This window comes from Mercurialis annua, linkage group LG7 (genome assembly GCF_937616625.2).
Source record: "Mercurialis annua linkage group LG7, ddMerAnnu1.2, whole genome shotgun sequence".
Lineage (NCBI taxonomy): Eukaryota > Viridiplantae > Streptophyta > Magnoliopsida > Malpighiales > Euphorbiaceae > Mercurialis > Mercurialis annua.
This window is the reverse complement of record NC_065576.1, coordinates 48,369,690-48,385,309: the sequence shown is the minus strand read 5'-3', so window position 1 is coordinate 48,385,309 and position 15,620 is coordinate 48,369,690. Positions and strand designations below refer to the sequence as shown.

The following is a 15,620-nucleotide window of genomic DNA, read 5'->3' as shown; positions in this document are numbered from 1 at the left end:
TTAATATGCATAAAAACGTTAATTATTTAATTTTTTTATTACATCTGAAGCATTTTATACTTAAAAGTAGATTCTCGAGTGGTCAATTATTGGTTCAATAATTTTTGTTTTACTGAAAACAAATATTAATAATAATAAGAATGGGATTAAAATAATGTTTGCTTAATTAAGAAGATGCCACCTTATCAGCACAACAAGAAATGGAGCAAATGGCACTTTGGTGACCTCAAATCTTTCTTTTGTCTATCATGGCCTCTATGAACGATATAGATTAATTAGCACTAATTAGATTAATGAACTAATTAATCTCTCATTTCTTTCACATTGAAAGCACTTGAAAAGATTGATTATCATTAATTTTTCCTCCAATGATGAGATAACATGATTTTATGCCTTTTGTTTTAGAATTATTCCTTTTATTATGAGCTTACTTGTCGCCTGTTTATAGATTTTTTAGTACAATAAAAGAAGCAATTTAAAATGAAACTTTTAGATTTAAATAATACAGTTTTATCAGTAAATTATATATTAAACGTGATTATAATTATGAACATAATATGATTTTATTAAGTAACTAATCTACAATTAAAAGACAAAATTTAATATATATAATTAATAATGAAAAATAAAATATTATATTAGTTTTAGGAAGGATAAATTAACTTAATATAATAAGTTGTCTCTTTTACAACATAAAAAAATATTAATCGGTTAAAAATATCCAATATGTTTTATGGAATAAATATTTAAAAAAATATAAACAATTACCATTTTGTGAATTGAGTTTATTAATAAGATCTGTTTGATTAACTGTTGCTAATAGTTGATAATTGATAATTGGTAGCTGGCTATTTGATACACTTTCTGATTAGATGTTTACATTAATATTTCAAATGACTATAAAAAAGTATCATTATTTTTTAATATATATTGTATATATAAATAAATTAGATTGTATCTTATATGAAAAATTTAATAATTCTTTTAAATATAAAATTAATTAATTATAACTGCTATAATATAATTTATATATATTTTTTTTAAAATATAGATTATCACAAAGTAAAAACTATTTACATCGCAATTTTAAATATAGAAATATTAGTGTTCGTTTACAATTTATATATCATTTATAAATCCTGTCATTATGATTGAACGACGCCGCAGCTGACACTTATAGCATTCCATTTTTTCATATTCAAGCCTTTTTCTCATAAATTTCCAAATAATTCCACCTTTGCTTCTACCAGGGTTTACATTCAAAACCTTTCGAGGTTTTGGACCTCGCCTTTGGCCATTAGGCTAAGAGTTCATTTTAATATATTTTAACTAGATTTATATATTGTAAAATAATACTATTTTGTCTATAATCTTAGTGAGTATTTGGTTAACTTATTTTGGTGGTCAAATATAAGGTTTTTAGACTCGCAACCTCCATTTAGGTGCTTGGTAAGGCTATACAATCATTAATTAGTTTTTTTAGCCTCAAACAACTATTGATAATAATAGCTTCATTTTAAAGGTTTTTTCCCAACATAAGATAGCTATTTTAACTTTATTAAAGATTTAAACAAAAACACACATGTTAAATATAATTATATTAAAAAGGTATAAATTAATTTTTGTTGAGAATATGTATAAATTAATTAAAATATATGCATATTATATAAAATTAAAATTAGTATATTATAGTAGTTATAATTTATTACATAAATTAACAAAAAATCTTATCAAAATTCTTATATAAAAAATTTTCTAAAATATTTTGTTCTTATAAATAAATAAATTTTTTAAGTATAATTTATTAAATATCAAAAATATTAAATATCAAAACTAGAATAATTTTTTTATATAGCATTTAACATATCAACAACTAATCAAATTTTACCAAATACATATTATGTATCACTTATCAATTATTAACAATGACTATCATCTATCAACTACGAAAAACCATTAAAACATACATTCTCATTATTATTATTTTAACAGAGATATACAAAGAAACATACTACACTACTATACTATTACAATATAAACTATACATATACTACTATTTATAATTATGTGCAAATCCGCCATGCACGTTATTTACACCATGTTGACGTTTCTGACGCTGCTCCCAGAGATGGATGCACCTTGTTAATGGTGGGGTCCATGGACCCCACCTTTTTTTTTTGAAAGAAAAAAGTTTACCTGTGTATATATAGTTATTAAACCCTTAATATACGTTATATCTACAAATTTTAATCAAAATTATTTTGGGAGTAATTTTTCATACATTGTTTTGTTAAATTAGATTATAAAGTAATAAATTATTAAATAAATCATTCATAATTTGACTATTAAACAATTCAGTACTTTTGTTTTTTGCAAACTGAGATAAAACAACAAAAAAAAACTTAATTTTTAAAAGAAATATACAATATAAATTATTAAATTTGAATTAATATTCTAAACAATTGAAGTATAAATTTATTTAAAATCTTAATATCTATTAAGATATAAAATATAAATATAAAAATTACATTTGTTTCTATATTGTTTTTTGTTTATTAATATTAAATCTCAAAATCATATATTTTTTAATTATTTAATCTAAATACTTAATTGTGTTAAGATATTATAAAAAATAACTTAACAATTTCTTAATTATCTGATTCGGGACATAAACAAATTTATAATTGCGATACAATTGATAGCATTATATATTATTTTGGTTAAAAAGTATAAATTTAATAGTATGAATAACAATATAAGTATTAAATATTTTTATAAAAATACATCGAAAACAATTATAAAAAATATTATTTTGATAAAATTTAATTATAAATATATTAATATTTAGCATATATATGGACCCCACCATCTAAAGTTTCTGGATCCGCCACTGGCTGCTCCAATACCTTCAATAATTCTTCAAATGTGTGCTCCCTCTTGTTCACATGAAGGATAGCACCCAATACCTCTTGGTCTTATGTCTCACTCCTTAGCGCCAATTAGGGGTGGGCAAAAAAACCGGTCAAACCGATTAACCGAACCGAAACCGGAAACCCGAACCGGAAAATGTGGTTAACCGGTCCAACGGTTTAGGTTTAGGTTTTGATTTTTAGTTTTCATGGTTAATGGTTTAGGTTTAGGTTTTGGATTTCTAAAAACCGTGGTTAATCGGTTAACCGGTTTATATATATATTCATATATTTTTAATAATTAATAAGATATATTTTATGATCTGTAAAATAATATGGATTTTATAATATACACAATAAAATCTAATTATAAAAATATATTGACATATATTTTATTTAAGAATATTTATATATTTTAGGAGAATTTATATATGAAAATATTTTAATAGAAATTTGTTTTCCTTATTAAAATATTTACTTAACAGAAATAGGAATATTTAAGTATATAAATAGTAGAAAGTGGACGTGAACAACACCACAAACAATTCAAAAAATACAAACCTAGCTTTAATATTACTCATAAATTATTTATAAATAATAATAGTTTTAAATATTTGCATTGACTTAACTATTTATAAGATAGTTTAGATTTATATTTTTAATATAATTTGAATTTCTATAGTTTTTTTTTTGTTTGCTAAAAAATCAAATAGAATTAAAATTTTATCTTTTTTGTCTTTAATTTTTCTAATGGTTATATGGTTAAAAACCGTAAAACCGAAAAACCGAACCGTTTTTTATGGTTAACCGATTTACCGGTTAACCGTTTAAAATTTTAGGTTTAAGTTTTTAATTTTAAAAACCGTATTACAATGGACCGGTTTACAAATTGCCCTCATGGACCGGTTAACCGGTCCATGCCCACCCCTAGCGCCAATTGTGCTAGGAGGTCATTGGCATACATTCTTTAAAACAAACTTTAAAAATATTTTTATTTTATTAGTTGTTAAAGACTCAAAAATCTGACATCTACTTATTGTTTCCCCTTATCAATAGGTGCGGAATCAGGCTATATGCCTGAACGGGCATCCGCCACCGCAGATTTATTTATTTATTTTTAACAAAAATATCCTGCAATTTTTTATTTTTCAAATATTGTTATTTTTATATATTTTGTCTTCTCAAAAAAGATTTTATATAATTTCGTCTTCTCATTTTATAAAAGCTAGTTCCGCCCTACTTATCAAAATGCCGAATAAAATACCACATAAGCAATGCATATTGGAACGACTGCGAATGTCATTTGATTTGATTGATGGCAAGTTTTGTGTATTCCATCAATAAAAATGAAACAAAAAGGATGCAGAAACATGAAATTGAGATGATTAAGATTGATTAATTAATTAATTAGAATGCCACTTCTTAATTGAACTCCTAATTAACCAACTTTCAATTGGATAAAAGAGAGTATCAACCACACCCCAATGAGGAATAGACAACAAAAATTATCAGTTAATTTTCCACTTAGGACTAAGATAATTAGTAATTGGAATTGTATTGATGAAGTTTTTTTATTTTGGGAGTCCAAACACTTGTCTAGTAGGGAGAGAATTTGAAGACTTTGAGTCTTTTTATAATTGGAAGCATTATATTAAATTAATTATATATAATGTATATAATTAATCAAGAACCTTAATCTAGCTTTCAAGTACATAAAGATAGTTTAAATTATGGGGAATTATTGAGAATCAAAAAGGTTTCATTCTCCCACTATAATTAATTTAGTGTTCTTTTCTTTTTCACCCTCAACATTTTATAGAGGAAGAAGGTTTGTGTATGGACTATAGACTACTAATATGCTTTCTATCCCACAATATATAGTAAAATTTATTTCAAAATTATAATTATTTTTTTATTTTGATTTAAATAAATATTTACATTAATTTTCCAAGTGGCAGAAATAAAATATTTAGCGTAAATTTTTTAATTGCAAGAAAATAATTTCAGTTAATATATATATTTATAGAGAGAGAGAGAGGGAGAGAGAGAGATAATTTTTACATTATAAATCCCAATACTTTACTATTTTAGCAATTTAATCTCATTTAAAATTTTGCACCACACATCCCAACCTTTCAATTCTTTGGGATTCAATAGTCTCTTTTTGGTGTCGTTATATACAAAACACCGCCATTTTATATTTTTATATTTGGTAAAAATGACTATAGATTATAAAATGCCAAATATTTGAAAGATTGGGATGTGCGATACAAACTTTAAAAGATGAAATTAAATCGCTAAAAAAAATAAAACTGTAGAATTTAATAACCATATATCATCAAATAAAATAATATTTATGCAAATATTTTTCCTATTTTGATGGTCCATTTAAAAAAATTGTTAAAGCTTTTAAGAGATGTGTACAATATGCATGATAAAATAAAAGAAAAAAATACAAGGATAAAAGATTGTCGTGAGCCTGCTTGTAAATTATATAAACCAAATTTGGCAATATTATGGTCGAAGTGATGAGGATATCAATTTTCGGTTCAACTGGTTGAAAAAACTACACCTGAAAGATTAATTTTAAAAATGTGTCATGATGTACTCTTCCAGCATGGTTCCCTTTCGTGTATGAGGTATACACAGAAGCAACAAGATCATGGCTGCAATGCTTATAAGAAAAAGAATTGAATTCCGAACTTATAGCTTTAGAGTAAATTCCACTGCTTGCACTGCTTGTAAATTCATGGTCCGTCATCAAATGATGTGAGAAAAAAAATCGAACAATCACGAAATTACAGAGAAATTAAGGTTTTTAGTTCGAAGAATTAAGAATATCGGTTTAGAGACAAATTGGGAAATTAGGTTTTAGAACGAAGCGATTTTGATTTGGGGAATTTGTTGTTTTCAGAAAAAAGAAAATTTTGAAGAGAAAAGAAAATGGTAGCGTTTTGATAATTGCTGTGTCTTCAATGAAACGCCGCCGTCTGGGTTATGACATGCTGCAACGAGTAGGAGATCCGGCGTGTCGCGTAGGATTGGAATCACCGGAATTACGAGCTGGCCTAAGATATAAAAAAAATGAAAAGGTTGGGCTAATATTTGACACGTTTTTAAAGTTAGACTTGAATCCAAAAAAAAAAAAAACGCTAGAGTTATGCTTTTTAATAAAATTAACCCTTTAATTTAACTAGGCCATTCCCCATCATATGACATGTAAATAGAATGCATTTTGTACATATAAATTTTAGCGATCATAACCATTAATTTATATTTTTCTCTTATTTAATTTTTGTCTACTTATTTCTGACTAAGTAAATTAATTAAAAAATGAAATATAAAAGATAAAATTATTTAATTTATTTAGATTTTAAAAAAATTGGTAAACACGAATAAAAAAAGGTAAATAGCTAGAGTCTCTCACTAAGAAGCACGAAAATTTTGATGAAGTTGCGTGTCCCGTTTCAGAAACGTTTCGAAAACCGGAATCTCTCAGAAACTCGCGGAAACTCATAAGAAAACATTTCGGGCCGTTTTCATAAATAAAAAAAATATGTAGTTATAAAAAAATCTAAAAAATTGTCAACAAATAATTTTCTTAAATCAATTACCCACAACTTGTAATGTTTACTTTATCTATAATAAAACTTATCTTCTTATTTTTATTGGATTGAATTATATTTGATTTATTTTATTAATTGACATAAATATATAATTAAAATTTAATATATATAACATTTTATAATTTCTTATATTATAAATATATCTCTATATTTTTATTATTTACACGTTTCTCCCACGTTTCGTGTCCTTTATTTTAAAAAAATTCCATTTTCCCGTGTCCGTTGCGTGTAGGTTCCATTTCCGTGCTACCTAAAGTATAATTTTCTGATAGTATACGAATAAAATGATGCAATGGTTGTATTATCTCCCTCCGGTACATAATATTTGTCACATTTGAAAAATTGTTTTGGTTCATAATATTTGTCATGTTATAATATTAAGAGAGCATTAATTGCTATTTTTCCATATTTGCCCCCATTAGTTTATTGAAAGAATACAATAAACAAATAAAAATGGTAGTTATAAATATAAACAAGTTTTAATGTAGGGTTAATTTAGTAAAATATTTATAAATTAAGACATATTAATTACTTTTTTAATTGTTGTATCAAAGTTAAATACGAGAAATATTATCAACCGGGGGGAGTATTAATTTCCACTAAAAAAACATGTTTATAATAAGAGAGAGGAACACTGAAACTGTTGTGAAAACTGAAGCAGTGGTTTAACTGTTCATTTTCAAACATTCCGGGTAACCACTTCAGCCTGTTTTCCCGTACCTAGAGCTTAGCCGGCGCCAAAATATTCGCAGCACTTTTTTATTTTCTTCCCAAACTAAAACCAAATTAAAACCCCATTTAATTAACACCCTTATCGTTTCTTGATTACTGCACTCTAACTCGCCTCACTCTGTTCTTGAAATTCTTGTTTTTTTTAGTCTCGGAAAACCTTCAGCCATGATTGAGAATGGTTTTTCTTCACCTCGTAGTGATAATTTTCCTGCTGGTCTTCGTGTTCTTGTGGTTGATGATGATCCTACTTGGTTGAAAATTCTTGAAAAGATGCTCAAGAAATGCTCTTATGAAGGTTTTTCTTTGATTCTTTGAGCTTAAAACTGTTGATTGTGAACTTAGTTTTGGTTTCTTGGGTGGTTTTCTTGAAAAATGCATTGAAGTTTTGAGTTTTTTTTGTTGCTTTTTGTGCCATTGAAATTATATTTATGCATGATGAAGGTGATATGAACCTGCAAGACAGGAATTTTCTTTTTGGTATTTGTAGATTATTTAGTTAATTTGTGGGTTTGTTTTGGTTAAATTATGTTCATTCATTGGAAAGTTCAAATAGTGATTTGCTATAAGGAATGTTGCAGAAGTTGGAAAATTTGTGAATTGTTGGTTTATTTGAGTAATTTTGATTGTTCCTATCAAGTTATATGTTTGATTTACTTCACATGAATCTATAGACAATTTTGAAGGTTTAATGAGGTGGAAGTTTTGATGATTAAACTATTATAGTCTAAAGATTAGGTATTTTCTATTACCCGGAATAGAATGGTTGGAACGCGAAATAAATACATGGAGTAATCGAGTATTGTTCGCTGAAGATTTTTGGATGTTACTAGGGTTGAGATGTGAGATTAGTTTTCGTGACGGAATCTTACAAATTCTGATCTGGACCTTCTTGCGTAAGCAGCGTAAATGTGTTATGTGTTGTAGTACTTTATGAAGATTTTCCCTTCAGTTTAAGTTTCTTCAGCAGCCAATAAATTTTAATCGGAAGGATGATTATAGAAGAAGTTTAATTGGATGAATCTGTCGAATGTGAGTTGAATGACTTGTTTTTCCTTCTGGTCCAATTTGGACTTGTTTGATGATGCATTAATTTGAAAGCAGCTGAAGTACTCTTGTAGGAAACAAACAGACTCGAGTAGAAAAGTATTGGAAATTTGAGGACTTAGTCTCAGCGTAACTTGATTCCTTTTGACTCGTGAATTATATCAACGCATAAGATGATTGAAACTGGGATTTGCTTTTACAGAAGCAGTTTCAAGATTGGCACAGGTTTTTTTGGCAGGGCACTAAGTCAGGTTTAGAAATTCATAGCAAAATAAGCTCCGCAAGTGATTGCGCATTCTTGAGGCATCATGCAGTTCCAATTATGGACCTAGAAAGACGATGACGCAAAAGAGAGATGTTTTAGTATGATTGTGATGCAATTGCTGCAAGGAATGTTAATTTATAAGAACTTACTGAGTGCATATTAAATGTTAGCTTCATTTATGATAGAACTCTTGGATATTTGACACTGATATTGATGCATGTAAGACTGCTAACGAACAGCGGAGCATATTAGCCATACCCTGACAATTTATTACTGTTGGTTTTCGTAAATTTCATGTTTTGTAGTAACTTGTTCTGGTAAAAGATTGCGTTTTGCATGATGCCTTTTATCTGTCGATTTAGCTTTTGCTTCTAACGTGCATTAGTTGCGCTCTGCCTTTGACATTTCCCTTCTGGAATGGTTTTGTTTTTCAGTGACTACTTGCGGATTAGCAAGAGATGCGTTGAACCTCCTTCGCGAGAGGAAAAATGGATACGACATTGTGATAAGTGATGTTAATATGCCTGACATGGACGGTTTTAAGCTTCTTGAGCATGTCGGACTTGAGATGGATCTTCCAGTAATAAGTAAGTTCTTCGCCTAATTTAGCATGCCTGATAAGTGATGTTAACATGCCTGACATGTGAACTTTCATTTTAATCCCAATTTTTTCTTGTTTTGTGTCTCATATGTATTAAAAGCATGCTTCTGACCGATGTATTTAACTCACTTCACAGTGATGTCTGTTGACGGAGAAACAAGTCGAGTAATGAAAGGTGTTGAGCATGGAGCATGTGATTATCTTCTTAAGCCAATCAGAATGAAAGAGCTTAAAAATATATGGCAGCATGTTCTCAGAAAGAAGATACATGAGGTGAGAGACATTGAGATTCTTGAAGGAATGGACAGTATGCCAATGACTAGAATCGGATTTGATCACTCCGAAGATGGGCATTTATTTTATGGAGACGATCTGACTTCAGTCAAGAAAAGAAAAGACATCGAAAACAAGCATGATGACAAAGAGGGTGAAAATTCATCCACTAAAAAAGCCAGAGTTGTTTGGTCTGTAGATCTTCATCAGAAATTTGTCAAAGCTGTAAATCTGATTGGGTTTGATAGTAAGTGTTTATGTTTCTGATTTCAAAAGTCAAAGTACTTGATATTTTCATGAAGGTTGTGGATCTGCATATAGTATATGAACTACGTTGACATATGTTTGCCACTTACATGATTTTCAATGAAATATCCCGTCTTTATTGTGCTTCTATGAATCCATGACATGTTATATCTGTTTTGCAGAAGTTGGCCCGAAGAAAATACTTGACCTGATGAACGTGCCATGGTTGACGAGAGAAAATGTTGCAAGCCACTTGCAGGTATTCCTTGGGAATAATTGAAAGACATTCACAGCCTTCCATTTTGTTTATATTCAAATTCTCAGAGGTATTTTGACATTTTCTAATCTGAAAAGTTCTCATTTATGCAGAAATATCGTCTCTATTTGAGTAGATTGCAGAAAGATAATGACACGAAAACTTCTGTTGGTGGGATAAAGCATTCAGACTCACCTTTAGGAGATTCCGCCTTTAGTTTTAGTACTCAGAACTCGATCAACTTGCAGAAAAATGACATTTCAAATGATAGCTATGGATATTCCACCGGTAACTTATTTGTCCATAATTCAGAGCCTAGAAGCCGTGAAATTGAGAGAAAAGGAATTGCTTCGAAGAATACTGCAGAAAACAGAAGAGCTATAACTGTTGACGTTCCAGATCCTTGTAAGCGTAGGAGCTTGCAAATGGAATTTCGTCCCGCTTTTACATCTCCGAGATCTGAAGTAAACTTTACAGCAGTTGATTCAAACTTCCCAACACAGTACCCTTGGTGTGAGATTCCACAGATAAAACAAGAACCGAAGCCTCTTCATTTAGACGACGGGTTCAGGCAGCTACCATTGCCTGGTCCACCGCTGCACATTCAAGCTAAATACCCACAGCCAGCGCAAGCCATTATTTCTTGTTCTTCTATAACTGACATAGTTAAGCCGGTGTACGACGAGTGCAGGAGGAATGCCAATCATGAAAGTAGAGCAAGGAGGGAAATTGACACCAGCCATATTCAGACAAAAGCTTATACACCAAGTCGTCAAGCTTTCGAGCCTATATCTACTAGCACATCAAGCATAAAGAATCAAGGATTTCCGAAGGGCATATCGAGCTCAGAATCAGTACAAAAAGGTTTAAATTGGGGAATGTCACCTTTGCCAACGATGGATGACAGCTTTCAGCCCTGCTGGGTTGAAAATGACTGCTACACTACTAATGTTGGACTCCAAAACGTCGAGTTTCCGGAGAATTATGAACCCGGGCTCATTGCTGATGTTCCGTTAAGCCTGTATGACGCCTTAAGGTTCGACTACGAGACTACTCCGTATGACCCAGCGGAGTATTCTCTAATGGAGCAAGGATTGTTCATAGCATGAAGTTTCATGGAAATTCATCATTTCCTATTTATTTTGGATGACCAATCTATAGAATTGTCTTTGAATTCTATGGATTGAGACATTGTTTTGGTCTTCAGCCATGGCCTCAGATGCTGAAACATGTATAATAGGGGTGATGACAAATATTAAGCATAATAAGTTTTGCTTCGTCGGGCTTCTCTAACATGCCGTTACCTTCTTTAGTGTTACAACTCTTATAATTTCCCGGAAATTTTGTAAGTAAATTGCCTTCTAGCTACTCCAGGTTAAATTTCGTTTGGTTCCATCCAACATCATACTGAAATAAAAACAAAATTCCAATTCGATTTTGAAATTTAATTGAATTTGATTTTAAAAAAAGAAGTTAAATTTGATTAAAAAATAAAAACAAAATTCCAATTCAGTTTGAATCAATGAATAAGTATGTGCCTTGGGAAAGAAGTAATCCTGAACATACTGATGGCATCAAATAATGATTCAAAATTGCAAGCAGACATTTAAAAATGCCTAATACATTCTGCTATATCTCCATAACTACTAAACATTGACTTCGTAGCTATCTATAATATGGTTAAAGGACTAAAGGATTTTGCTGGATGTGGAAAGCAATCCTCCAACAGAAACCACCAACTCCCCCATCTCTAATTTGAATCCCACTGCCGTTTCATGTTTATTTGTCTTCTCCGTAGTGTGTACTTACAAAGGCGAATCTGCACAATGACGGACTTTGTATCAATTCGACACCATGTCCAACTGAATGCTTCCAAGAAAAACCATCTCCACCGGAGTTCAGTCAGTGCTGGATATTCGGAGAGGCATTCTCATGTGCTTTCTTCTTCTTTGGTAGTGAAGTAACCGAACGAGTTAAGCTTAGATTGCCTTTGGATACAATGCGCTTGGAGCTTTCAGGATTGATGGGAGGCCTCCGAGGAAGTGGAACGCTCGTTTCCATTGCTGTTATGGAAGAGGGCTTTCTTCCAAGTTTTGGTGACCGAGGTCGTGTTAATGGAATCTACAATACATTATGGATGTAAATTATAATGAACACAAAGGTAATGTTTGCTAATGCGTGAACATTATGAAAAAGGTTATGGAATTCGACCTTAGATTTGATTTGCATGTGTTTTTTCTCTGCTTCCTTTACATTGTTTTTCTCTTCAAGCTTCTGAAAGAACTGTCAAAATGAATAAAAACAGACTATTCAAAGCCATTGAATACACAGAGGGAGTAAATGAAATGAAATATTGTTTTCAATCTTGCCTCTCTACGTTTTGCAGCTCTTTCTTCACTCCTGAAGCTAAATGGAGAAGATATACTTGGAGATCGGATTTTGCTTTCACTTGAAGTTGAAGATCTTGTGCGACTGCCAATTTAGTTTTTGATAATTAGATCATACGAGATATTGTCCTTCTATGTAACATTTGATAGTTTTTCGAGCTCAAAATAGAAATGAGAATGCACATGCACCAAAAGCTCTTGAGATGAGATGTATAGCCTAATAATCAAAATAACTTTTTATAACTCTTTGTAAGGTAAATGAAAAGTGCGACATCAACACGATATCTTTTAAGCATAGTATATAGTTGCCAATAATCTATTCACAAATGAGTATGTGCTTGTTGTTTGATCAATTAACAAAATATTTCATGTTTCCACTGATATGAGCCATCATGAGAGTTAAGTTAGGAAATGAAGTTACTTACTCCCCAGAGAGGACCTGCAATATCCCGCCCGCTGTTGTTCCTGCAGAGACTGACTTATTGAGCAATGACCTAGTTCTGTCACAGTAAATATTGGATGTCAGTGAAAGAAACATTTACAACAAGCCAACTAATACAAATTTAGAGTGATGGGGAGGCAGTGAACCGTGTATCTTCTGATGGCCGATTGATTGAAGGAAGAAGCTTTGATATCCCAAAAACAGACGCCTACAATTTAAAAATAGAAGTTAGAATGTGCTAGAAAATAACTCAGAATTGAATTTGTGCGTTATACGACAGCAACAGCGAAATAAATAGCACTGCAGAACAGAATACCCTTGTTGGATTTTTTGGTATAGATGAACTCTCTTTTGACACTCTTGCAGAACTTTTACCGGATTCTCCAGAGGGACGGTCCAAATTTAGTGACATGTGAACAGATCTAGAAGCTGATCTCTTTCTGTCAATCAAGTCTCCCAGGGACTTCTTACTATTGGCATTAGCATTTGTTCCGACTTTTAGCTGTTTGGAAGATCTAACCTGACTTGACAATTTTGACGACGGATTCAACTGTCTGTTATTATTCGGTAAAGATGCATTCTCCTTTTTAGCAGATTCCTGATCAAAATGGTGACAGAATAGAGTCAGAATGATGTAATATGTAAGAACAAGGCATGCGATAGACAATCTAATCTACCTTATGAGGCATTTTCTCTTCTGCTGAGGCCACAATCTTGTCATACTCATCAGAATTATCAAGATCCCTTGAATTCTCAACCTGAGTAGGTCTTTCCACCTCGGCATTTTCTTGCACTTCCTCTTCAGTGCTTACAGTTGCGCGTTGTGTATTGTTCTCTTCACTATCGGGATAAACTAGGTTTCCATCAAGAGAACGAGTTAGCTCAGGAATAACCTTTTCTTGTTGTTCATCAATGACAGGATAGTTAGTTGTTTCCGATGGCACTGAATCAATACAGGAATCATTTAGAGTTTTCTCTAGAGTCTCTACGCATAGAATACTATTCGCGGTGATTTCTACTTGAGGGACATCGTTAACCGTAATATTTGCTTGCTCAAGCACGGCTGCTGCTTTCATGGCAGCTCTCTTTTTATAATGAGCTTCAAAATAAGCTTTCTTCTGAGCAACAGAACCTGCCTTGGAAAACTGCTCAACTTCTTCTAAATACCGATTGTGAGAGAAAGTTGACCACTTTTCCCAAGCTAAAGATTCCGACATAAATCTCCCAAACGATATCGATTCTGTTAGAGCTCGAAGAGGATGATCACCCTGTTTTAAACATGTTTACATGGTACCTTAGCTAATGAAATTCAGACAACAACAATATAAACACATAATCAAAGAAGCTCAACAATGCTATAAATATAATCCATACATCCCCAAGTTTTGTTTCTTATCACTACAATCTTAAAGAAATTAAAGGAAACTATAAAGAAACACAAAGGTCGTTGATCTATGTTGCATGAAAACTTCTCGGGCTCTCAGTTTCGGAGTTTTGTTTCTGTTATCGAAAACTCGAAAACTTTGAAAACTCGAATTTTTGTTTTCTTTGCTGTTTTTCATTTCAGCAATTTGCAATTGAGCTTCCATTTATGTGCTACATATTTGATAAGGATTAGAAAACCAGCCATTTGATAAATCGAAAAACATTCACAAAATTTGCTTAGAATCCTTAATTTCTCCATTTCAACTACACATGTTCCAAGATTTTCTGAGTAACCAAACAGACCATTCAATATATAAAGCAAGAAATTAGTGAAAAACTGACCTCTTTGGGTTCACGAGAAGCACTAGATGGGTGAGAAAATGATCTCATAAGACAAGTTGGTTCTTCCATTAATCCTCTTCACTCGCTGTAACTCGCTCACTCGCTCACTCTTTAACTTGCAAATTTTGAATCTTTAAACTCAAAGGCTCAATAGGGTACAATTATTGTTCTTTACACCAAAAACAAAAACCCTTTTCAATTCACTTACTTCTGTGTAAACCCTTCTGTTCAATTTTACTAATTCTCTATATTCAAAGATTCTTCAGTAACTGTAACTCGCTCACTCACTCACTCAGTCACTCACTCACTCACTGACTCAGTCACTCTTACTTTAACTTGCAAATTTTGAATCTTTAAACTCAAAGGCTCAAAAGGGTACAATTAAAGATGGATCTTTGGGGTTTTTTTTTACGAAGAAAAATTGATTGAAAAATTTGAAATGATGGGATCTGAAATCTTGAAATTTTAGGGTTCCATGTGGGTTAAAGGTTCTCTAACGTCTAGTTTTTTTGTTCTTGATTTGTATTGGAATAAAATAGAAGAAGACTTTATTAAATTCTAAATTAGCTAAAAATAATTACATTTATGGAATGGCTTTCGTCCGCCATTAATTTGAATTTGAAAGAGAAAAAAGCAGACAATATTTGTCATGTAATAGCGGTTTAGCAACGGCTATGTTGCCTGCAAATTGTTAATGTTAGTATTACATTTACATATATACACATTTGTCAAGCCTTAATTTAGTGGACCTTCCTAAAACGTAAATTAATTGAAGATAGTAATGTACAAAATCATTTAACATAGCTTAAAGTTACAAGTTAGATACTCCCTCCGTCCCGTTTAATAAGTGACATATTGCAATTTTTTTATCCCATTTAAAAAGGCCAATTCATGATTTTATGTCATTTTATAAGAAATTCTCTTTTATACCCTCATTTTCTCTTTATATAATTAAAGCTAATACTCTACAAATTACAAGACAATAATTAATAGGGAAAAATAAGAAAAGTCAAGAGTAATTATTATTTTCTTAATCTACGTGCATAAAGTCCACGTTCCTTCTTAAATTAGA

At 31.0% G+C, this 15,620-nt stretch overlaps 2 protein-coding genes across 2 annotated transcripts; one reads left to right on the top strand and one right to left on the bottom strand.

Annotated features, from left to right (window-relative positions):
* The first annotated feature begins 7,171 nt into the window (after positions 1 to 7,171).
* LOC126655934 (two-component response regulator ARR11) lies at positions 7,172 to 11,320 on the top strand. The gene is made up of 5 exons (XM_050350341.2): positions 7,172 to 7,562; positions 9,011 to 9,163; positions 9,314 to 9,697; positions 9,879 to 9,955; positions 10,066 to 11,320. Exons 1-5 carry the CDS (start codon positions 7,433 to 7,435, stop codon positions 11,059 to 11,061), a joined length of 1,740 nt encoding a protein of 579 aa, XP_050206298.1. The 5' UTR covers positions 7,172 to 7,432; the 3' UTR covers positions 11,062 to 11,320.
* A 183-nt stretch (positions 11,321 to 11,503) lies between these two features.
* Positions 11,504 to 15,208, bottom strand: LOC126655936 (protein WVD2-like 7). The gene is made up of 8 exons (XM_050350343.2): positions 14,549 to 15,208; positions 13,459 to 14,049; positions 13,098 to 13,379; positions 12,928 to 12,989; positions 12,765 to 12,839; positions 12,322 to 12,424; positions 12,164 to 12,235; positions 11,504 to 12,073 (listed from the first exon to the last, which is right to left on the bottom strand). Exons 1-8 carry the CDS (start codon positions 14,615 to 14,617, stop codon positions 11,855 to 11,857), a joined length of 1,473 nt encoding a protein of 490 aa, XP_050206300.1. The 5' UTR covers positions 14,618 to 15,208; the 3' UTR covers positions 11,504 to 11,854.
* Between the last annotated feature and the right edge of the window lie 412 nt (positions 15,209 to 15,620).

What these genes read in the sequence shown, in the direction of transcription:
- LOC126655934 (XM_050350341.2), top strand. Translation starts at nt 7,433, where the DNA reads ATGATTGAGAATGGTTTTTCTTCACCTCGTAGTGATAATTTTCCTGCT. An exon ending in GATGGATCTTCCAGTAATAA is followed by an intron (nt 9,164 to 9,313) that starts GTAAGTTCTTCG and finishes CTCACTTCACAG; the next exon opens with TGATGTCTGTTGACGGAGAA. An exon ending in AAATCTGATTGGGTTTGATA is followed by an intron (nt 9,698 to 9,878) that starts GTAAGTGTTTAT and finishes TCTGTTTTGCAG; the next exon opens with AAGTTGGCCCGAAGAAAATA.
- LOC126655936 (XM_050350343.2), bottom strand. Translation starts at nt 14,617, where the DNA reads ATGGAAGAACCAACTTGTCTTATGAGATCATTTTCTCACCCATCTAGT. An exon ending in AAGAGAAAATGCCTCATAAG is followed by an intron (nt 13,380 to 13,458) that starts GTAGATTAGATT and finishes CATTTTGATCAG; the next exon opens with GAATCTGCTAAAAAGGAGAA. An exon ending in ACATGCAAATCAAATCTAAG is followed by an intron (nt 12,074 to 12,163) that starts GTCGAATTCCAT and finishes AATGTATTGTAG; the next exon opens with ATTCCATTAACACGACCTCG.